General features: G+C 45.0%; 1 protein-coding gene across 2 annotated transcripts; it reads left to right on the top strand.

Moving 5' to 3' along the window:
• Positions 1 to 441: 441 nt before the first annotated feature.
• On the top strand, positions 442 to 16,868 carry Anp32e (acidic nuclear phosphoprotein 32 family member E). 2 transcript variants are annotated; one of them, XM_034499881.2, is made up of 7 exons: positions 442 to 798; positions 4,511 to 4,660; positions 5,416 to 5,538; positions 7,107 to 7,278; positions 7,950 to 8,071; positions 14,045 to 14,099; positions 14,654 to 16,868. In XM_034499881.2, exons 1-7 carry the CDS (start codon positions 745 to 747, stop codon positions 14,722 to 14,724), a joined length of 747 nt encoding a protein of 248 aa, XP_034355772.1. In that variant the 5' UTR covers positions 442 to 744; the 3' UTR covers positions 14,725 to 16,868. The 2 variants fall into 2 exon arrangements, with proteins under 2 accessions (XP_034355772.1, XP_034355771.1); XM_034499880.2 differs by having other exon boundaries at positions 450 to 798; positions 7,950 to 8,107.
• The last annotated feature ends 517 nt before the right edge of the window (positions 16,869 to 17,385 follow it).

A 17,385-nucleotide genomic window follows, 5' to 3' on the forward strand; every position in this document is an offset into this window, starting at 1 on the left:
CCGCAGAGCAGAAGGCTTGTGCTTTAAGACCACTGAAAGCCCTGCGTGCAGTGTGTTGCATGACCCACTTACAACATGGGAACGCCAACGACGCCTTTTCCCTTCCTTTTAACCCTGAAGCCAGAAAAACCCCAAACAAACAAAAACAAACACCCAAACCGTCCTACTACCGAGGGGAAAGCGCGCCAACCACACAAAGAAAAGGAGGGGGGCGACTGGGATTCAAAATCATTTCTCCGGGACGTACATCCTCCCGGACCTATCGGAATTAACTGCGCGCTTGGTCGGAGCCAATAGACACTGAGTTTCTGGTCCAGGTCCCCCCTAAAGACAAATGGACAATCCTCTAGCCCAATGGAATAGTGTGACGCTAAGGACTTGACCAATCCCGTTGGGAGGTGGGTGGAGTGTAGGCTAGGGGGGTTGGCGGTGCCGTGTCATGGAGGCTCAGTCTCGCAGCAGCCATTGAAGGGGAAGGAACTGCGGGCGCGCGCGTGTCTCTCTCTGTGTGTGAAAGTGTGTGCGTGCCCGAGTGTGCGCGCGCGGGTGTGTGGACTAGGAGGTGGGGGCAGCCGAGTTAGTCCCAAGTCGTCGGACTCCATTTGCTATTCTTTTCTTTCTCTCCCACACCCGGGTGGTAGTGGGCGTTCGTCTTTGCGTCTCTTTTCATTCATCTCTAGACCTTTAGAGGTTTTTTAGGGTTGGGGATAGTGGGGAGGGCAGGCAAGGGGAAAGGAGGAGGACATGGAGATGAAGAAGAAGATTAACATGGAGTTGAAGAACAGAGCCCCGGAGGAGGTGAGATGACTCAGCCCCCATCTTCCCCTCCCGCCCTGGATCTTGAGGGGTGGGCTCCGGGGGTCCGGGTGGGTGCGCAGGGCGGGCTGCGAAGCGCGCCCCCACTTGAGGTGGGGGCGGGGTGTTTATTTTAAGTTTTAAATCACCAAGCTCTTGTGCTTAAAATGGCGAAGGGCTTAAGTTTCTAGGGGCATTTTCCTGAGCGCGCAGGGGCTCAGCCCCATGGCGTCCTCGCAGACTGGCGGCCCGGCCTCGCGGGGGCGGGCGGCGTGGGCGCAACCCCCGGGCCCTCGCCACCTGCGAAGTTGCTGTAACTTTCCCGCGGCGCCGCCAGTTGGCCGGCTGCGGCCCCGGGCTTGGGGTTCGGGCCGATCTGCGCCCCGCGCTCCCTCCGACCGTGCCCACTCGCGGGCAGCGTCGCCGGGGCCGGGGCCGCAGCGGAATCCCGGGATCCGACGGCGCGGGCCGCGATCTGCGTGGCGCGCGGACTTCTACGCAAGCCGGAGGCTCGTGTGAGCCGCTCTGCGCTCCGTGCGGTCGTAGGGAAGAGTCCGGAGGCTTGAAGGGGCCCCGGGAGGCGTCGCCCCCGAACCCCCCGCAGTCGGATTCCCTTGCGGTTCATGCCAGGTCCGCGGGTCTGGAGATTGGCCGCGGCGGGCGGGGACCAGGCTCGCTGGTTTGCGGCCGCGGCGTGAAGTCGAGGGACAAGGGGTCCGCGCCGTGGTGGTCCCTTGACGCCCGCGCAAAGGCTGCCGTCTGCCGGGCCTTCACGGTTATCGTGCTGAGCCACCCTTACCTGAGCCCTGTTCATTTTTGTGCCTGGTGTGCGGGTTTCTGTGACTTGAGGCGAGAGCGAGGTGGAGGAAACATTGTTGCTGTGAGGGTTTTATCTCTGGGAGGATTGGAAGTTTTCTAGAGCTTCTTAGAAGATTCTAGAAAAGCTCAAAAGTTGAAAGCTGTCAGCAGGACGTGGTGACTGATATCAGTAATTCTGTATATCTGTAAATCTGTACTTCTCATATTAAGAAATTCCCAGCTCTCCGAAGGGAGGCAGAGGTAAGACGATGGTTGCAAGTGGGACTCTGTCAAACAAGGCAAAACAATCAGTTTCTCAGAAGCCTTGTGGCCTAAAGTGGGTTCGTCCCCTCTGCCTCATTCTTTCACCTTCAATTTGGAGGATTGCTCGATGCCTTTTAGCAGTCTCCTTCCTTTGGTGTGGTGTGGTGACAGTCAAGCTTATATAGATCGTTTATAAGGCAGCCCCGTTTATTTACTTTCTCCTTGGGAAAACGTGTAAGCTGGGTTGTATTGTTCTAGAATCCAAATTAGCAAATAAGAATCTCAAGGCAGTTAAGTTGAAGAGCTGGGATTCTGACACTAGATCTTACTAAGTTCTTGGTCCCTGGCTAAGACTAGAATCCAAAGGCTTAAGAGTTGCTGGGTATGGTAACCTAGGCCTTTAATCCTGGCACTCCAGAGGCAGAAGCAGAGGCAGGCAGATCTCTGTGGTTTAGAGGTCATGCTAGTCTACAGAGAGTTCCAGGACAGCCAGGGTTACACAGAGACCCTATCTTAAAACAAAACAAAACAGACTTAAGAATCAAGAGGTCCCTACTTGGCACTAATGGTGTGACGTAATAATGCAAGTCTTTTGTTTTTGTTTTTGTTTTTTTTGTGCCTGGGCTTCTCTGAGGGTATCCCAGGAAAACTGTACCATTTCTGCTCATTTGAATAATGATGTCAAAGTTAAGTAGAGAAGATGAGAGTCATTGTTGCTGAGTTTTAGCCTTTAAATGGCCATTTTCACTCTGGGGATAGAGAACCAGGCTTTGCTTTTGTGATTACATCTATTCAGATGCATGGGGTGAGTTTTGTTACTATATCTCAGATCTGTGGCTCAGTGGTTAAGAGCCAGCACTTACATGGTGGTTCACAACTGCTAGGGGGTCCGATTCCTCTTCTGGCCTCTGAAGGCACCGGGCACATAGGAGGTGCACATATGAGGGAAAATGGATACACATAACATTAAAAAAATAAACTTACAGCCAGAGATAATAAGAAAATCCACTTGTGAGCTTGAGAGATGGCTCAGGGGTTAGGAACACTGGCTGCCCTTCCAGGTCTTCCCAGTACCCACATCGCAGCTTGCTACTGTCTATAACTCCAGTCCCAGGGATCCAGCACTCATCTTCTGGCTTCCATGGGTACTGCATGCCCAGGGTGCACATAAATGCAGGCAACCATATACATTAAGAAAGAAAAGAAAATTTTATCCCGTCACCCCCCCCCCCCCCAATCCGGGCATGACAAGTCCGCCTGGCTGCGTCAGAGGGAGAAATAACACTTTCAGTATTATTTTGTGTGATGTTGTCTTCAGCTGACACCTCAAAGGTGGGCTGTAGCTTTCTGATACGACTTTCTGAAGGGTAACAAGGTTGGAATTCTACTGGCATTTATCAGCCTAACATACAGAGGCTTAAACTGAGAAAGTGAGCTTCAAGCTCTCCCTTGTAGCTTTGAGTTTTTCCCCGGTAGCCCAGATGTCTCCTCTCTGGGTAAGCGTGGGTCAGGATAGTGCGGCTCCTGCTCAGAGTTCAAACATGTTTCAGTAGAACCTTTTTCACAGTTGGTTTGTCCGCCTCAGTGATTTGAAGCAGGCATTGGACTTGTTAGTCCAAGTTCGGACGAGGAGGACCGCTGACAGCGATGGCTGACAGCGATGGCTGAATCACATCAAGTTGGGGTTTAAATACATTACATCCTTTTAATTTTGTTTTTTATATGTTTATAATATGCTAAACATACATATGTTTACGATTTATTTTATGCTATTGGTGTTTGCCCCCACGAATGTCTTTGCAAGGGTGTTAGAGGCCCTGTGGAACTGGGGTTACAAGGTGCTGGGAATTTATCCAGGTCCTGGAAGAGCAGCCAGTGTTCTTAACTGCTGAGCTATCTCTCCAGCCTCCCACCCATCAAGTTTCATTAGTGTATGCTAATTATATACAGTGGCTTTCGTACTTTTCATACATGTGTATAGTATGTTGTGATTACTGTCATCCCCCCGCCCCCCGCGCTGATCCTCTTTCCCCTCCCCCCCATCCTCTTCCCCAGCTAATCTCCAGAATGCCTGCAAGTCTGTCTCTCTTGCTCTCGCTCATATCTCGGTGAGTTTTACATTAGGTTCTCACAGGAGGTCGTGAAGAGAAATGGGAAGGATCTCTGTTAAGGACTTAAACTGTTGTTTCTAGGTTGATCTTGCTGTGTTCTCAGGCAGTTTTAGACTGCATGGCTTAAGTGACCCTTCACTCCCAGGTATCTGAGATTACAGCCTCCCTACTCCATGCCCAGTCTGCCAGACTCCATGGCACAAGTGACCCCTCCCCCATCATTCCCAAGTAGCCGAGATTACAGCTTCATACACCCCACCCAGTGTAGGGGATTGGCATTTTTGCTTTTGTTTGTTTTGAGACAGGGTCTCTGTTTTATAGCTTTGGCTGTCCTGCAACTTACTATATAGACCAGGTTGTCCTGGAAGTCACAGATCCTCCTGACTCTGCGCGCCGCCCCCCCCCCCCCCCCCCAGTGCTGGTATTAAGGACCACCACCCCTGGTTGGGATTGGTATTTTTTATATTTATGTGTTTAGAATGCTCAGACACTGAAGGGGCTGTTGTTATTCAAACTAATTATTATTGTCTTTCTTCTAACAGGTGACAGAGTTAGTGCTTGATAATTGCTTGTGTGTCAATGGGGAAATCGAAGGCCTGAATGACACCTTTAAAGAACTGGAGTTTCTTAGCATGGCCAACGTGGAATTAAGTTCCTTGGCCCGGCTGCCCAGTTTAAATAAACTTCGGAAGGTGAGTTGGGATTAGCTGTGAGGACGCCTGGTTTTCATGGCCAGGCTTGTGGAGTTCTTGGTTAAGTGAAATGAGCATTTCTCCTGCCAGTTAGAAATCTTCAAGTTCCTAGAGATAAGAAAAGGGGGAGGGAAGGGGGCTGGAGCGATGGCTCAGTGGCTACTCTTCTGGAACACGATTCCTAGTCACAACTCTCTGTGGCTCCAGTTCCGGGGGATCCAGCACCCTCACAAAGACATACATACAGGCAAAACACCAATGCACATCAAAGAAAAAGATGTAAATAACTATTTACTGGGTGGTGGTGCCTAATTTTGATCCCACCGTTTGGGAGGCAGAGGCATGCAGATAGATCTCTTGAGTTTGAGGCTAGCCTGGTCTACAGAGTGAGTTCCAGGAGGGCCCGGGCTACACAGAGATCCTGTTTCAAAGAAAAGGAAAAAACAAACAGACAAATGAATAAAAGGGAACTGTAGGATTTTGAAATCAGTTTCAATAAAGCCTAGAAATTTAGATTAGAATTGTTTTACAGTATAAAATTGGATTTAATATCTACTACTGCCCTCATCAGAAAATTCAAATGAGCACAACTGGAGCCATGCCACACATAAGCCACTGCGTAGGGTTCTGATCCCTCTGCAGATAGAGGGGATTAGTGAAGCCAGAGAGAATAAGGAGGTTTTTTCTTCAGTTGATGTGCATTTAAAGGTCCTCAGGCTTCATCTGTCTGTTTTTTCTCCATGTTGAATACATAGTTGGAACTTAGTGACAATATAATTTCTGGAGGCTTGGAAGTCCTGGCAGAGAAATGTCCAAATCTTACCTACCTCAATCTGAGTGGAAACAAAATTAAAGATCTCAGCACAGTAGAAGCGCTGGTAAGTGGAGGGCTTTGTCACTGGGCTTGATTTGCTCTGAAGTTTGTTCATGCTCTTACTAACTTCTGCTTAAGTTTGTAGTTTTCTGAAATATCTCTTGTGATCCAGATAGCTACGTTTCTTTAACTAAAATGTCCAGCTGGGCTTGGCACTCAGCCCTGAGAGAGGGGAGGGAGACCCCAAGTTAGAGCCTGGGCTGTAGAGTTGAGACTCTTTCTTAAAATTATAGTCCTTGAGCCAGACCTGGTGGTACACAAATTTAATCCCAGCTCTTGGGAGGTGGAGGCAGGTGGATTTTTGCGAGTTTGAGGTCAGCTTGGTCTACATAGTGAGTTTCAGAACAGCCAGGGTTACGTAGAGAGACTGTCTTTTTTTTTTGTTTGTTTGTTTGCTTTTTTGAGACAGGGTTTCTCTGTGTACCCTTGGCTGTCCTGGAACTCACTCTGTAGACTAGGCTGGCCTCAAACTCAGAAATCCGCCTGCCTCTGCCTCCCAACTGCTGGGAGCTGTGTGAGCTGTGTGAGCTGCCACAGCCCAGTGAGGGACTCTGTCTTAAACAAAGGCCTCAAACTGGGCCATATCAAAAGGCACTTAACCACTAGGTTTGAAGACCTGACTGGATCCCCAGAACACACATGATACATGGAGAGAACCCACTACTGAAAGTTACTCTCAGCCGGGCGATGGTGGCTCACGCCTTTAATCCCAGCACTAGGGAGGCAGAGGCAGGCGGATTTCTGAGTTCGAGGACAGCCTGGTCTACAGAGTGAGTTCCAGGACAGCCAGGGCTATACAGAGAAACCTTGTCTCGAAAAACCAAAAAAAAAAAAAAAAAAAAAAAAAATCAAAGAAAGTTACTCTCTGCCACACACATGTATGCTCACGGCAAATGCATGCATCTCCCTGCTTAATGTAATTAACATTTAAAATAAATAAATAAAATTCAGGTGAACTTTTGAACCAGTGACAAACATATTGAATGATGAGCTTCTATTTTCTTTAGGGCTTTACTCTAGTTTTAAGGTTTCAGTATCTTTTTTAAATACCTATTTTTTTTCCTACAATTTGAGGTAACATGCCTCCTTATTTTCTGGTAGGAAGGAAAAGATAAAAAATAGAAAACTGAAAATGGATACTCAGGTGTACGTTTTGTTTATTACAGTGTGTGTGTGTGTGTGTGTGTGTGTGTGTCTGTCTGTCTGTCTGTCTGTCTGTCTGTCTGTCTGTTTGTCTCCCGTGTGGGCCCTCCTGTCCTGAAGGGGTTATGGTGTGAGCTGTCACACTTGGGGTGCCGTTGCCTATCTCTGCCCAGATTCTGTCAGCAGAAATGCCTGGAGTGTCTGCAAGAAACTAAGCTGTAAAACAGATGCTGGGGACACAGCAGTGACAAGCCAGTTAGTGTCTCCGCTGGTGCCAATGGAGAGCCGCTGCCTGTGCATGGGGGAGTGACCTTACAAACCCTAAAAGTTGTTCTTTAACTTCAAGTGTATGTTTTTCAGATCTTTCATTAAAACTGAAGAACACAGTATTTAAAATCTTGATTGTAACCTTTAACTTTACTTTTTCAGCAAAATCTTAAAAATTTGAAAAGTCTTGACTTGTTTAACTGTGAGATCACAAACCTGGAAGATTACAGAGAAAGTATTTTTGAACTGCTGCAACAGATTACATACCTGGATGGATTTGACCAGGAGGACAACGAGGCACCGGACTCTGAGGAGGGGGAGGACGAGGACGAGGGTAAGCTCTTAGTTTTAGTATTTAATCGCTTTGAAATAGGGTGTTTCTACATAACTCTGGCTGTTCTGGAAATTACTGTGTAGACCAAGCTGGCCCCAAACTCAAAGAACCACCTGCCTCTGCCCACTGCATGCTGGGGTCAAAGGTGTTCCCCACCACACCTGGCACTAAGCAGGTTTTGAAGTGACCGCAAAGTAAAACCAACTTCAGTGTGTATAGTGTTTGAACATCTATTTTGGAGAGGTCCTTTGCAGTGCTGGGATGGGGTCATCGCACATACTAGGTATGTGCTGAACTGGATCTCCAGTCCTAGAAAAGGTTCTTCTTGGGTGATATGTAACAATGCTATAAAGCTGATGGCTTTGTTTTTGTTTGTTTTGTTTCGTTTTATGGAGACAGGGTCTCTCTGTGTAGCCCTGGTTGTTCTGGAACTCTGTAGATCAGGCTGGCCTCAAACTCAGACCCCCTCTGCCTCTCTGACTTCCAGTGCTGGGATTAAAGGCATGCACTGCCATTGCCTGTCCAGAATTTGTTCTTTTACGCACAGTGTAGTGTGTAGGGGCACTTTGAGGCACTCGTTGGTTTCAGGTGGTTGGGCAAGAGTGAGGGGCACATACCAGCAAGAGAGGATTGCCCAGATGCTTACTCACTTTTCCCGATGTTTTCTAAAGATGGAGATGAAGATGAGGAAGATGAGGAAGAAGATGAAGCTGGTCCACCTGAAGGATATGAGGAGGAGGAAGATGAGGATGAGGATGAAGCCGGCTCAGAAGTGGGAGAGGGAGAAGAGGAGGTGGGCCTCTCATACTTAATGAAAGAAGAAATTCAGGTGAATGGAGACTTATTATTCGCCCTGCAGACAGTTGGCACAGGGCTGAGTGCTGTACCAGCAGGTTGTGAGTGGTTTCCTGATGTGTGGATAAGCAGCTGTCTCTTTTTCTCCCTCCTACTGGGTGCTTCATAGTATGTCCTGATAGCTATAAACACTTGCTGGTTTTGTTTTGTTTTAAGTTCAAAGACAGTTTTATTTAAAAACTCTCAGGGCAGGTGAGCCATAAGTCTCAGCAGCTCCTGGGAGAAGAATGGAAGGGAGAAGGAAAAAAAAAAAAACCAGCGTGGTGTAAACCTGGCATTGAGGTCAGACCCGTCAGACCAGTGGTCACACGGCAGGGAGCACCCGTTTTAGAGAAGAGGTGTGGAAACCCACAGTGTTAGAAAAGGTGTATTTGGGCTCTGACCAGCATCCAAAAAGAATGAGAGGAAAGGAAAAGTTGCCTCTTTTGACTTGGGTCTCAGAAAGGTGGGCAGACTCAACCGAATCTCATGGTGACTCAGGGACTGCCATTGCTTTCTGTTATTTCCTAAATATCTGAATTGACTCTGCCTTCAGTGGCATGGGATGGTGGAAACATTTCCTGAATGTCTGAGCCTCTTTCTGCATTTATACAAGCAAGCTCATGGAGTTGCTTTAACAAGGTAACATACACATACATACATACATACATACATACATACATACATACACACACATATATATACATATATATGCATATATATGTGTATATATACGTATCTATACATATATACACACATATATATATATACACATATATATACATATATATGTTCCTAGTTCCTGGTTGATACATTGCAGACACTCAGAGACCTGACATTCCTTCTCTTCAGTTATCTCTTTATACTCCTACAGTGGTAGCTTTTCTTCCCTTTTTTAATTAAAAAAAAGTTGTGTGTGTTCATGCCTGTGAATGTGTGATGTGTGAATGCAGTTGCCTGTGGAAGCCAGAAGAGGGTGCTCTGGAGCTGCACTTGCAGGTGGAGCTGCACTTGGAGGTGGGCACCACAGTTTTGGAAACTGAAACCCAGATCCTTTGGAAGAGTCTTAACCACAGACTCATGTGCCAACCACTGCCTGCATTAGTTTTCTCAGCGGTCTCTGCCTAGAACAGCTCTGCTCAGGGATTTTTTCCACTGGGCACCTGTGTGGTATGCAGATCGATCATTGCTCTCCTCAGTGCGCTGTGATGTCTCCCACTAGCCACCAGAGCACACAAGGTTGCCCTTCATTCTCTGCTACCTTAAACCTTGATTGGGCTTCTGTTGCCTGGAGATCGTCTCATAACAACCTCTCTGCCTTTTACTGAGTGGTGAGTTCTTTAAATGAGGGGCTGTTAACTTTGCATCCAATAGCTAGTACATTGAGTGGAAAAGACTAGATCCTTAGCCCCTGGGGGTTTAGAGAAGTTATGTTCTCTTCATGTTAAAGTGAGTTTTATTTTTATATTTTAAAATAATTGTTTCTTTTAAAAATATCTCAATGCTGTGGATGTAGCTCAAAGAACACTCACCTGATATGTGTAAGGCCTTGGGTTGAATCTCCAGGACCACATATGCAGGTACACATGTCTTCTTTAGACTGTGTCTTTTGTTTTCCTGACTACTTTGGTAGACAATAGCTGATGAATGGGTTTATTTTCCTGATACTATTTTTTTTTTTTTTTAAGATTTATTTTGTGTGTATCAGTAAATGTGTCTGTGTCCCATGAGGTATGATTGGTTCTTGAGTCTCCTAGAACTGGAGTTACAGATGTTGTGAGCTGTCACTTGGGTGTTGGGAACTGACCCAGGATCCTGTGCATGGACAGCCAGTGTCTTATCCATTGAGTCATGTCTCCACCCCCTTCTGATAATATTTTAAATTTTGAAATAAATGCACAAGAATGAGGCCTTGGGCTTCTTTAGATCTTTGTGAGTCATAAACCACACAGTAATGGAGAGGAGAACGTGAATCCTCGTGAGTGTGTAGAGAAAGCCTGTTTAGTTTACACCAGCGTTCAGCATGTTTGATTCACCTGACTTTCTGTCAGTGATTTCCTCCTAAGTTTAAGTAGTGGGCACTTTAAAGGTTTTGTTTTGAGGTGTGTGTGGTGAGTATTGAGGGGTTTTACTCTGCATCCCAGGCTGCCATGGACTTTGTGGCACTCCCTGACCTCTGCCTCCTGAGTGCTGGGGTCAGGCACCCACCACTCCTGCCTAAAATTGTTACTTTGAACACCTGCGATGATTTATATTTAGGTATATTGTTCTGCTGACTGCTTGGAGACATTAACTCAAAATGCCATGGCAAGCATGGGTCAGAAATCTCTGAATACACACAGCATGAAGTTAGTGCAGGGCCAGGAAGCCTTTGCATGCTGGATGGGATAGTTTGGATGTTCAGAATGAAGTCTTAGCTGGGGGTGGGGTAGCTCAGGACCATAATCCCAACTCTCCAGGAGGTTGAGGCAGTGAGATTGCAGGGGTTATGATAGCATAGGCTGCCTAGTGTGTTCTAGTATAGTCTAGGCTACGGAGGAACCTTGTCTCAGAACAAATGAGGCAACCCCAGAGTTCTTGCTTTTAGGAGCTAAGTGCCAGGCAAGCTTCAGAGACCATTCAGAGACCATTAAAGATTTATTTACATGTATATGAATACACTATCACTGTCTTCAGACACACCAGAAGAGGGCATTTGATCCCATTATAGATGGTTGTGAGCCACCATGTGGTTGCAGGACCTCTGGAAGAACAGTCACTGCTCTTAACCGCTGAGCCATCTCTCCAGCCCCTCCTCAGGAGATTTATTTGTTATTGTATATGTATGGTTATTTTGTCTGAATGTATGTCTGTGTACCGCCTGTGTGAATGGTGACTGCAGATGCCAGAAGAGGCATAGGATCCCTTGAAGCTAGAATTATAGACTGTGGGTCACGATGTAACTGCTGGGAGGAAATCCTTTTGGGTATTTTTGCTTCTCTAGAATAGGGTCTCACTGTGTAGCTCAGGGTACCCTTGAACTCAAGGTCCTCCTACCTAAGCTTTGTAAATGCTGGAACTACAGGCTTGTGCTACCACAGAGTTGTGTGTGTGGTTTTTTTTTTTTTGTTTGTTTTTTTTTTTTTGTCTTTCAAGATAGGGTTCTCTGTGTAGTCTGACTGTCCTGGAATTGACTCTGTAGATGGGTCTGGCACCAATGCTGCCCAACTATATTGGGTTTTCTGTAGTGCTGGGGAGCTAACCGAGGGCTTCTTGTATGTTAGGCAAACATTCCACCAATTGGGCTACAATCCCTAGACCTCTGATTTGCTGGTCTTTTTTTTTTTTTTAAAGCCTTATATTTCTTCCCATTTTAGCTGTTCTTCAGAGGTAAGAAATTAATATGTATAAAGGATTTCTGTCCTTTAGGAACATTGGAAAGTATGCCCCTGTCCTATTCATACTTACACCAGGGAACAGTTCCCAGTTCCCACTAATGGAGCAAAGGCCATGGTTGTCACTGAGCAAACGGAGTGACATCTGGTAGATGCTGAGGCTTTATAGTGAGATCTTATCCTAAGGATGGCCTTTAAATAAAGCCTCAGAATGTCAGTTTAGTTACATTTTATTTAAAATAAAACTCAGATAGTGCTTGATATCTGTGCTTTTGTAAAGTATCAGCAAATGTGTCTAGTTTGTCAAGTGTTTTATTTAATTATAAATGACTATTTGCATCTTTGAAATGCTAAAAATGCCTCTTCCCCTTTCTTCTTTTTATTTCATGTGTATTGGCATTTACCTGTATGTGTGTCTCTATAAGGGTGTCAGACCTTGGAGTTACTTACAGTTTTAAACTGCCATGTGGGTGCTGGGAGTTGAACTCAGGACCTCTAGAAGAACAGCCAGTGTTTTTTTCCCTTCTGTTTTTTCAAGACAGGGTTTCTCTGTGTAGCCCTGGAACTCACTCTGTAAACCAAGCTAGCTTCCTTGCCTTTGGCTCCCGAGTGTTGGGATCAAAGGTGTGCGCCTCCGTACCCAGCATAGCAAGCATTCTTAACCACTAATTATTCACTGCTTACCTTTCGTGCTCAACTTGGAACACAAATTTAGTAAGGCTAGCTGGCTAGGGAGCCCCAGAGATCTTCCTGTTTCTGCTTCGCCTGGGCCAAGAGTGTAGGCATCGACAGCAAGGTGCCTTTTCTTGTGTGTGGTTGGCAATCTGAGCTCAGGTCAGATTGTATAGCCATCTTCCCAGCCCATTGACTGGTTTGGAGACAGTCTTGCTATGTAGCCTAGGCAGGCTTTGAACTTGAAGGGTCCCCCCTCCCCCCCGGCCTGGGTAACTACATGGATGCATCAGCACACATTGCTTAGTAGAGTTGTGCTTGAGTACACTGTGGTAAGATCGAGAGACCCTTGACTGCTTGTTTTTCAGGTGTATAGTAGTTAGTACCAAGTTTGTCTGTACTCAGTCATGGCATGGCCAGGCTCCGAGCACTCAGAATATAACTAATAAAAGTCTCCTAGCCCCAGCTGTCTTAGCCTGCTCAGGATTGAAAGGCAGTCTGTTGTCTTTTGCATATGTAGTTCTGATAAGCTTATTGCTCTTCTGGTTCTATGGAGCATAAAATTGAAAGAGTAATTGACTAAAAAGAGAAGGTGTATACACAAAAAGAGAAAACTCAACTGGAGGCCAGACAAGGTGAGAAAGGGCTAGTGAGGTGGCTTAATGGGTAAAGGTGTGTCTTGCAGTGTGTCTTAGTTAGGGTTTCTACTGCTGTGAAGAGACACCATGACCACTTACAAAGGACAACATTTAGTTGGGGCTGGCTCACAGCTGCACAGGTTTATTAGTCCATTACCATCCTGGTGGGAAGTGTGACGTGAACGGTGCTGGAGAAGCCAAGAGTTCTACATCTTGATCCAAAGGCAGCAGGACACTGTGTCACACTGGGTGTAGCTTGATCTCAAAACCAGCTTCCAGTGACACACTTTCTCCAATGAGACCACTTCTCCTAATAGTGCCACTCTCTATAGCCAAGCATTCAAACACGTGAGTCGGTGGGCCACACCTGTTCAAACCACCACACAGTGCAAGCCAGGATCCACTAAAACAAAGCTGGGTGGTGGTGGACGTAACCACAGCCAGTGCTCCGCCAAGAAACCAAGTTTTCAGAGACAACCCAGAAGCTGTAAATGCCGTGTGATCCCAAGCCTGGGTGCTGGGAGTAAAGGCGTGTCACTGTGCCCTGTGTTACCTGGAGTATGACAGAGCAGGCAAGGTCATGTGGCAGTTTTGCTTTTGGTGGCATGTTGATGCTCAAGAAACTTGGAAGAGTTGTGGAATGTTTTGGATTCCAGATTTCTAGTTTGTCGGTTACTTTTATTGATTGGGAACCAAGTCTAGAGAAAAACATTTTTATAGTCAACATATAACCATAATCATATTTGATGTTAGTGTTCAGATCATCTGTGCCTCTGTCTGTAAAGAATGGCTTATTTTAAAGTAGTAAAGCCCTGTTTCTGCTAGTGGGCAGATGCAGCCATTCAAAGTAAGCTGGGCAGTTGTGGTACATGCCTATAATTCCTGCACTTGGGAGGCAGAACCAGTTCAGTCAGGAGTTAGCTTGGGCTGGATCAAGAGACCCTGTCTCAAGCAAACAAGTGATGGTACAAACTGTGACTGCAGTCCCTCACTGGTGCATTTCCAGTGCTCAACAGCCCTCTTGTACCACACAGCAGAGAGCTCATGTGCATTGTTGGAGAACGTTCTCTTCAACTGTGGTAGTCGAAGGCACAACCTATGTTTATAAAAGTCTGGGTGCTTAGTTAGCTTCTAAATGAGGGAGGCAGAAACTGTCCTTCGAGACACAGATGAACTATAATTTCACTGCTCCTGTGAAACAGTAGAAGTCCATGTCATGGTTTATTCATTCTCACATTGACTTTGAAGGATGAAGAAGACGATGATGATTACATTGACGAAGGGGAGGAAGAGGAAGAAGAGGGTGAGTTTCGTCCTCCGTAAGCACTTGCTGAATCCAAAGATAACAGATACCGGGTCTGTGGTGGGGTCGCCCTGGTTCTTGAACCTTTAATTTTTGTTGTTTATCATAGTGTCGAGACACATAGACAAGTGATTTGAAAGAGTAATTAAATCCCGCCACAACAACAACAAAAACAATTTGTAATCTGTACTTACAGACAGGGATGAGGAGCTAGAGGGGTGGCTCGGCAATTAAGAGCACTGGCTGCTATTCCAGAGATCCTGTATTTAATTCCCAGCAACCACATGGTAAAATGAAAATGAAAGCCAGGCATGGTGACTCATGCTTTTGATCTTAGCATCTGAGAGGCAGAGGCAGGGAGATCTCTGATCTCTTTTGTAGCGTTCAGTTCTCTGAAGTCCCTTATATTCTGTAATTGGAAGAAATTTCAGGGTGGAAACAACCTGTATTTTTTCTTTTGACATTCGTTTTTTTTACAAAGATTAAATAAAAGCTTTGTAAAATAACAAAAACTCAATTGTTAAAATCAAGTATCTTACCTACTTCCATTTTAGAAGAAGAGGGTCTTCGGGGAGAGAAGAGAAAACGAGATGCTGAGGATGACGGGGAGGACGACGATGACTAGACCCTCCTCCAGGAAGAAAGAGGCTGCCGACACTCCTGGGCTCGCAGGAGAACGGTCACATTGTCTGTGTTTCTTTATGTATGATAGCTGTCCCAGTAGGAGATGATGTGTAACTTTTTATAGGAAAAGTGTGGTTTTACTATTTTGGCCTTACCATTCCGGTTAAGATTTGCTAGTCTGTTAATCATAATGTACTTAGAAACGAATTCTCATTCATCTTCCCTTAGTGAAATTCTCTAGCATTGTATTTAGGTTCTGGATTTTTATAATTCATGCTTAATGTATTAGACATTTTTAGCCCATAATTAAAACATGGTTGCTTTTACACAGGTGTAGTTTGGTGCATTTCATTCATAATGTTTTAAAGTTATTTATAAATTAACAAATTACACTCAGCTGTAATATGAAATGGCAGTAGTCTTTTGAATGATAAAGCTGGTTTTTTGTTTTTAGAGGCGATCCAGATATCATTAGCTTGAAGGCAGTTTTTTGAGGTGGGGTGAGGGTATCTTAGGGCTTTCCTGTCACAGTTTGGAAAGTAGAAGCAGAGTAAGAGGGGTCTCTTCAGTGGGCAGGTCATGGACTCAGTTCTGCTCAGTGATACAGTTCAAGGCTCTTAAGGAGCCTGCCATTTCTAAGTCCAGACTTGCCGTGGAGCCCTCTCTGTGGGTGACCCTGAGCGGGCTGTCGGGTTCAGATGAGTGTTCCCTCCCAGCTGCTCCACTTTTGTCACCTTCATTGCTTTTTTCCTGTCCGCATCCAAAAGAAAGCTGGCAAAGCTGTAGATACCCCAGAGACTTCCCTATACCTCAGCCATCTGTCTCGGTTTCAAACAAGTGGAGTGAAGGAGACGGAATATTTGTTAAGCTACAGTGATGAGGACTTGATGTTTGGAGACAGGCTTTGTTGACAACATGAGGCTGTGTTAGGATACAGGAGCAGCATCCCTTTCTCTGAGGTCAGACTGATTGCCAACTGATAACCAATAGCATGTTCAGGTCTGATCTCTAAAGTTTTCCTAGGTGATTCGGATACCAATGCTGTGAAGTATTTATTATGTTTCTGAGTGCAACCTTTAATTCTTCCTGTAGTTTGAAAGCATGATCAGATGTAGCATTTGATTGGAATATAGTAGCAATAGGAGACTGTTTGAAAATCAATCTTGAAGTTGATATTTATTTCAAGTGGATGTCTGAAAAATAAAAAAACCATTTGGGGTACGGGTATGTGCTTTCTCCTGGCTACTAGACAAACATGAGCAGACAGGCCTCTCCCTTAGTCCCAGAAGCTCTAAGTTCAAGGCACTTGCTTTTTAAATCTTGATTATTAATTTTTGTTTTCCTTTTGTTTTATATATCTAAGGTGGGTTTTTGTTTTTGTTTTGTTTTGTCTTTTTCTTTTTTTTTTTTAAATTTAGTATCAGCAAAATTACTTTGCCTCTCTTCTGGGACACATTGAGATTGTTCATAATAGTGGGGCTGCTGCTTTTCCAACTTAAGATGTCTGACCTGGTGTTTTAAAATAACAAGTATAAACTTATTTGTAGAGAAGCTGACAAAGATGCATGCCTGACTGAAATAAATGTGTAATGAGTTCGGTGCCAGTGCAGGGATCTGCAAAGGACTGACTTTGTTTCCTTATTTCAACAATTGGCTCTCCTGCTTTCAGTCCCTAAGAATCCTCTTTGCAAACTATGCCAGGTTCAAAATAAATGCTTATTTTTAAAAATGAAATCTATATATTGACTTTTTATCAATCATCTATTGTGCAATCAAAATTAGAGTTCTTGAGTTTAAAAACAACACCTAGGGCCTCCAGATAACTATGAAGACTTATTTAGCTTGTGGGCCGTGTTTTCATGCAGACAAACAAGGGTGGGTTTTCTATTCTGTAGACGTTCAGGGTTCTGTTCTAACCCTTTCTGTACTGTGCGTGTGTATACAATATGTTAAGTCCTTAGAGACTTTGAAGTTAATACTTTTGTGCAACTGTATTTTGAATAAAGCCACCACAGTGTTAAACACAAGGACAGGCAGTACTGATCATGTGTTTCTGACTATTTTGGTTTGTTTTTTCCTGACTGCTGTAACTTAAGTTTTTGAAACTGCATTGCTTTGAATAAATTGAAGCATTATTAATAATGATTAGCTTCAGTGTGTGATGTTCACTCTTCAGAATTACCATCTACTGTCTCAAAGGTCTTTAAAAACAGAAATGGCTTGAAGGGTAGTCAGACTCATGACAAAAGGCACTAGAACATTCATACAAAGGCGGTGGTGGTAGCACACGCCATTAATCCCAGCACTTGGGAGGCAGAGGCAGGTGGATCTCTGTTCAAGGCTAACCTGGTCTACAGAATGAGTTCCAGGATAGCCAATTCTCAAAGGCACTGCCACAGCCATGTCTTTGTCTTAAGACATTGGCAGCTTGGTGTGATGCCTCATGCCTGTAGTCCCAGCGTTTAAGAGGCTGAGCCTGGACAATTACTACAGTTCAAGGCCAGCCAGGGTTACAGAGTGAGACTGTCTAAAGACAAACATTACTTCAAGTATTTTTCTCCTTTAAAGAAAACGACAGAATCAGAAGTTTTAGGTAAAATTATTTAAAACATTAAATGAGGTGTTGTGATTTAAAACATTCTTAAATTTTATTTTTTTTTTT

The sequence above is a fragment of the Arvicanthis niloticus genome, chromosome 4, assembly GCF_011762505.2.
Source record: "Arvicanthis niloticus isolate mArvNil1 chromosome 4, mArvNil1.pat.X, whole genome shotgun sequence".
Taxonomy (NCBI): Eukaryota; Metazoa; Chordata; class Mammalia; order Rodentia; family Muridae; genus Arvicanthis; species Arvicanthis niloticus.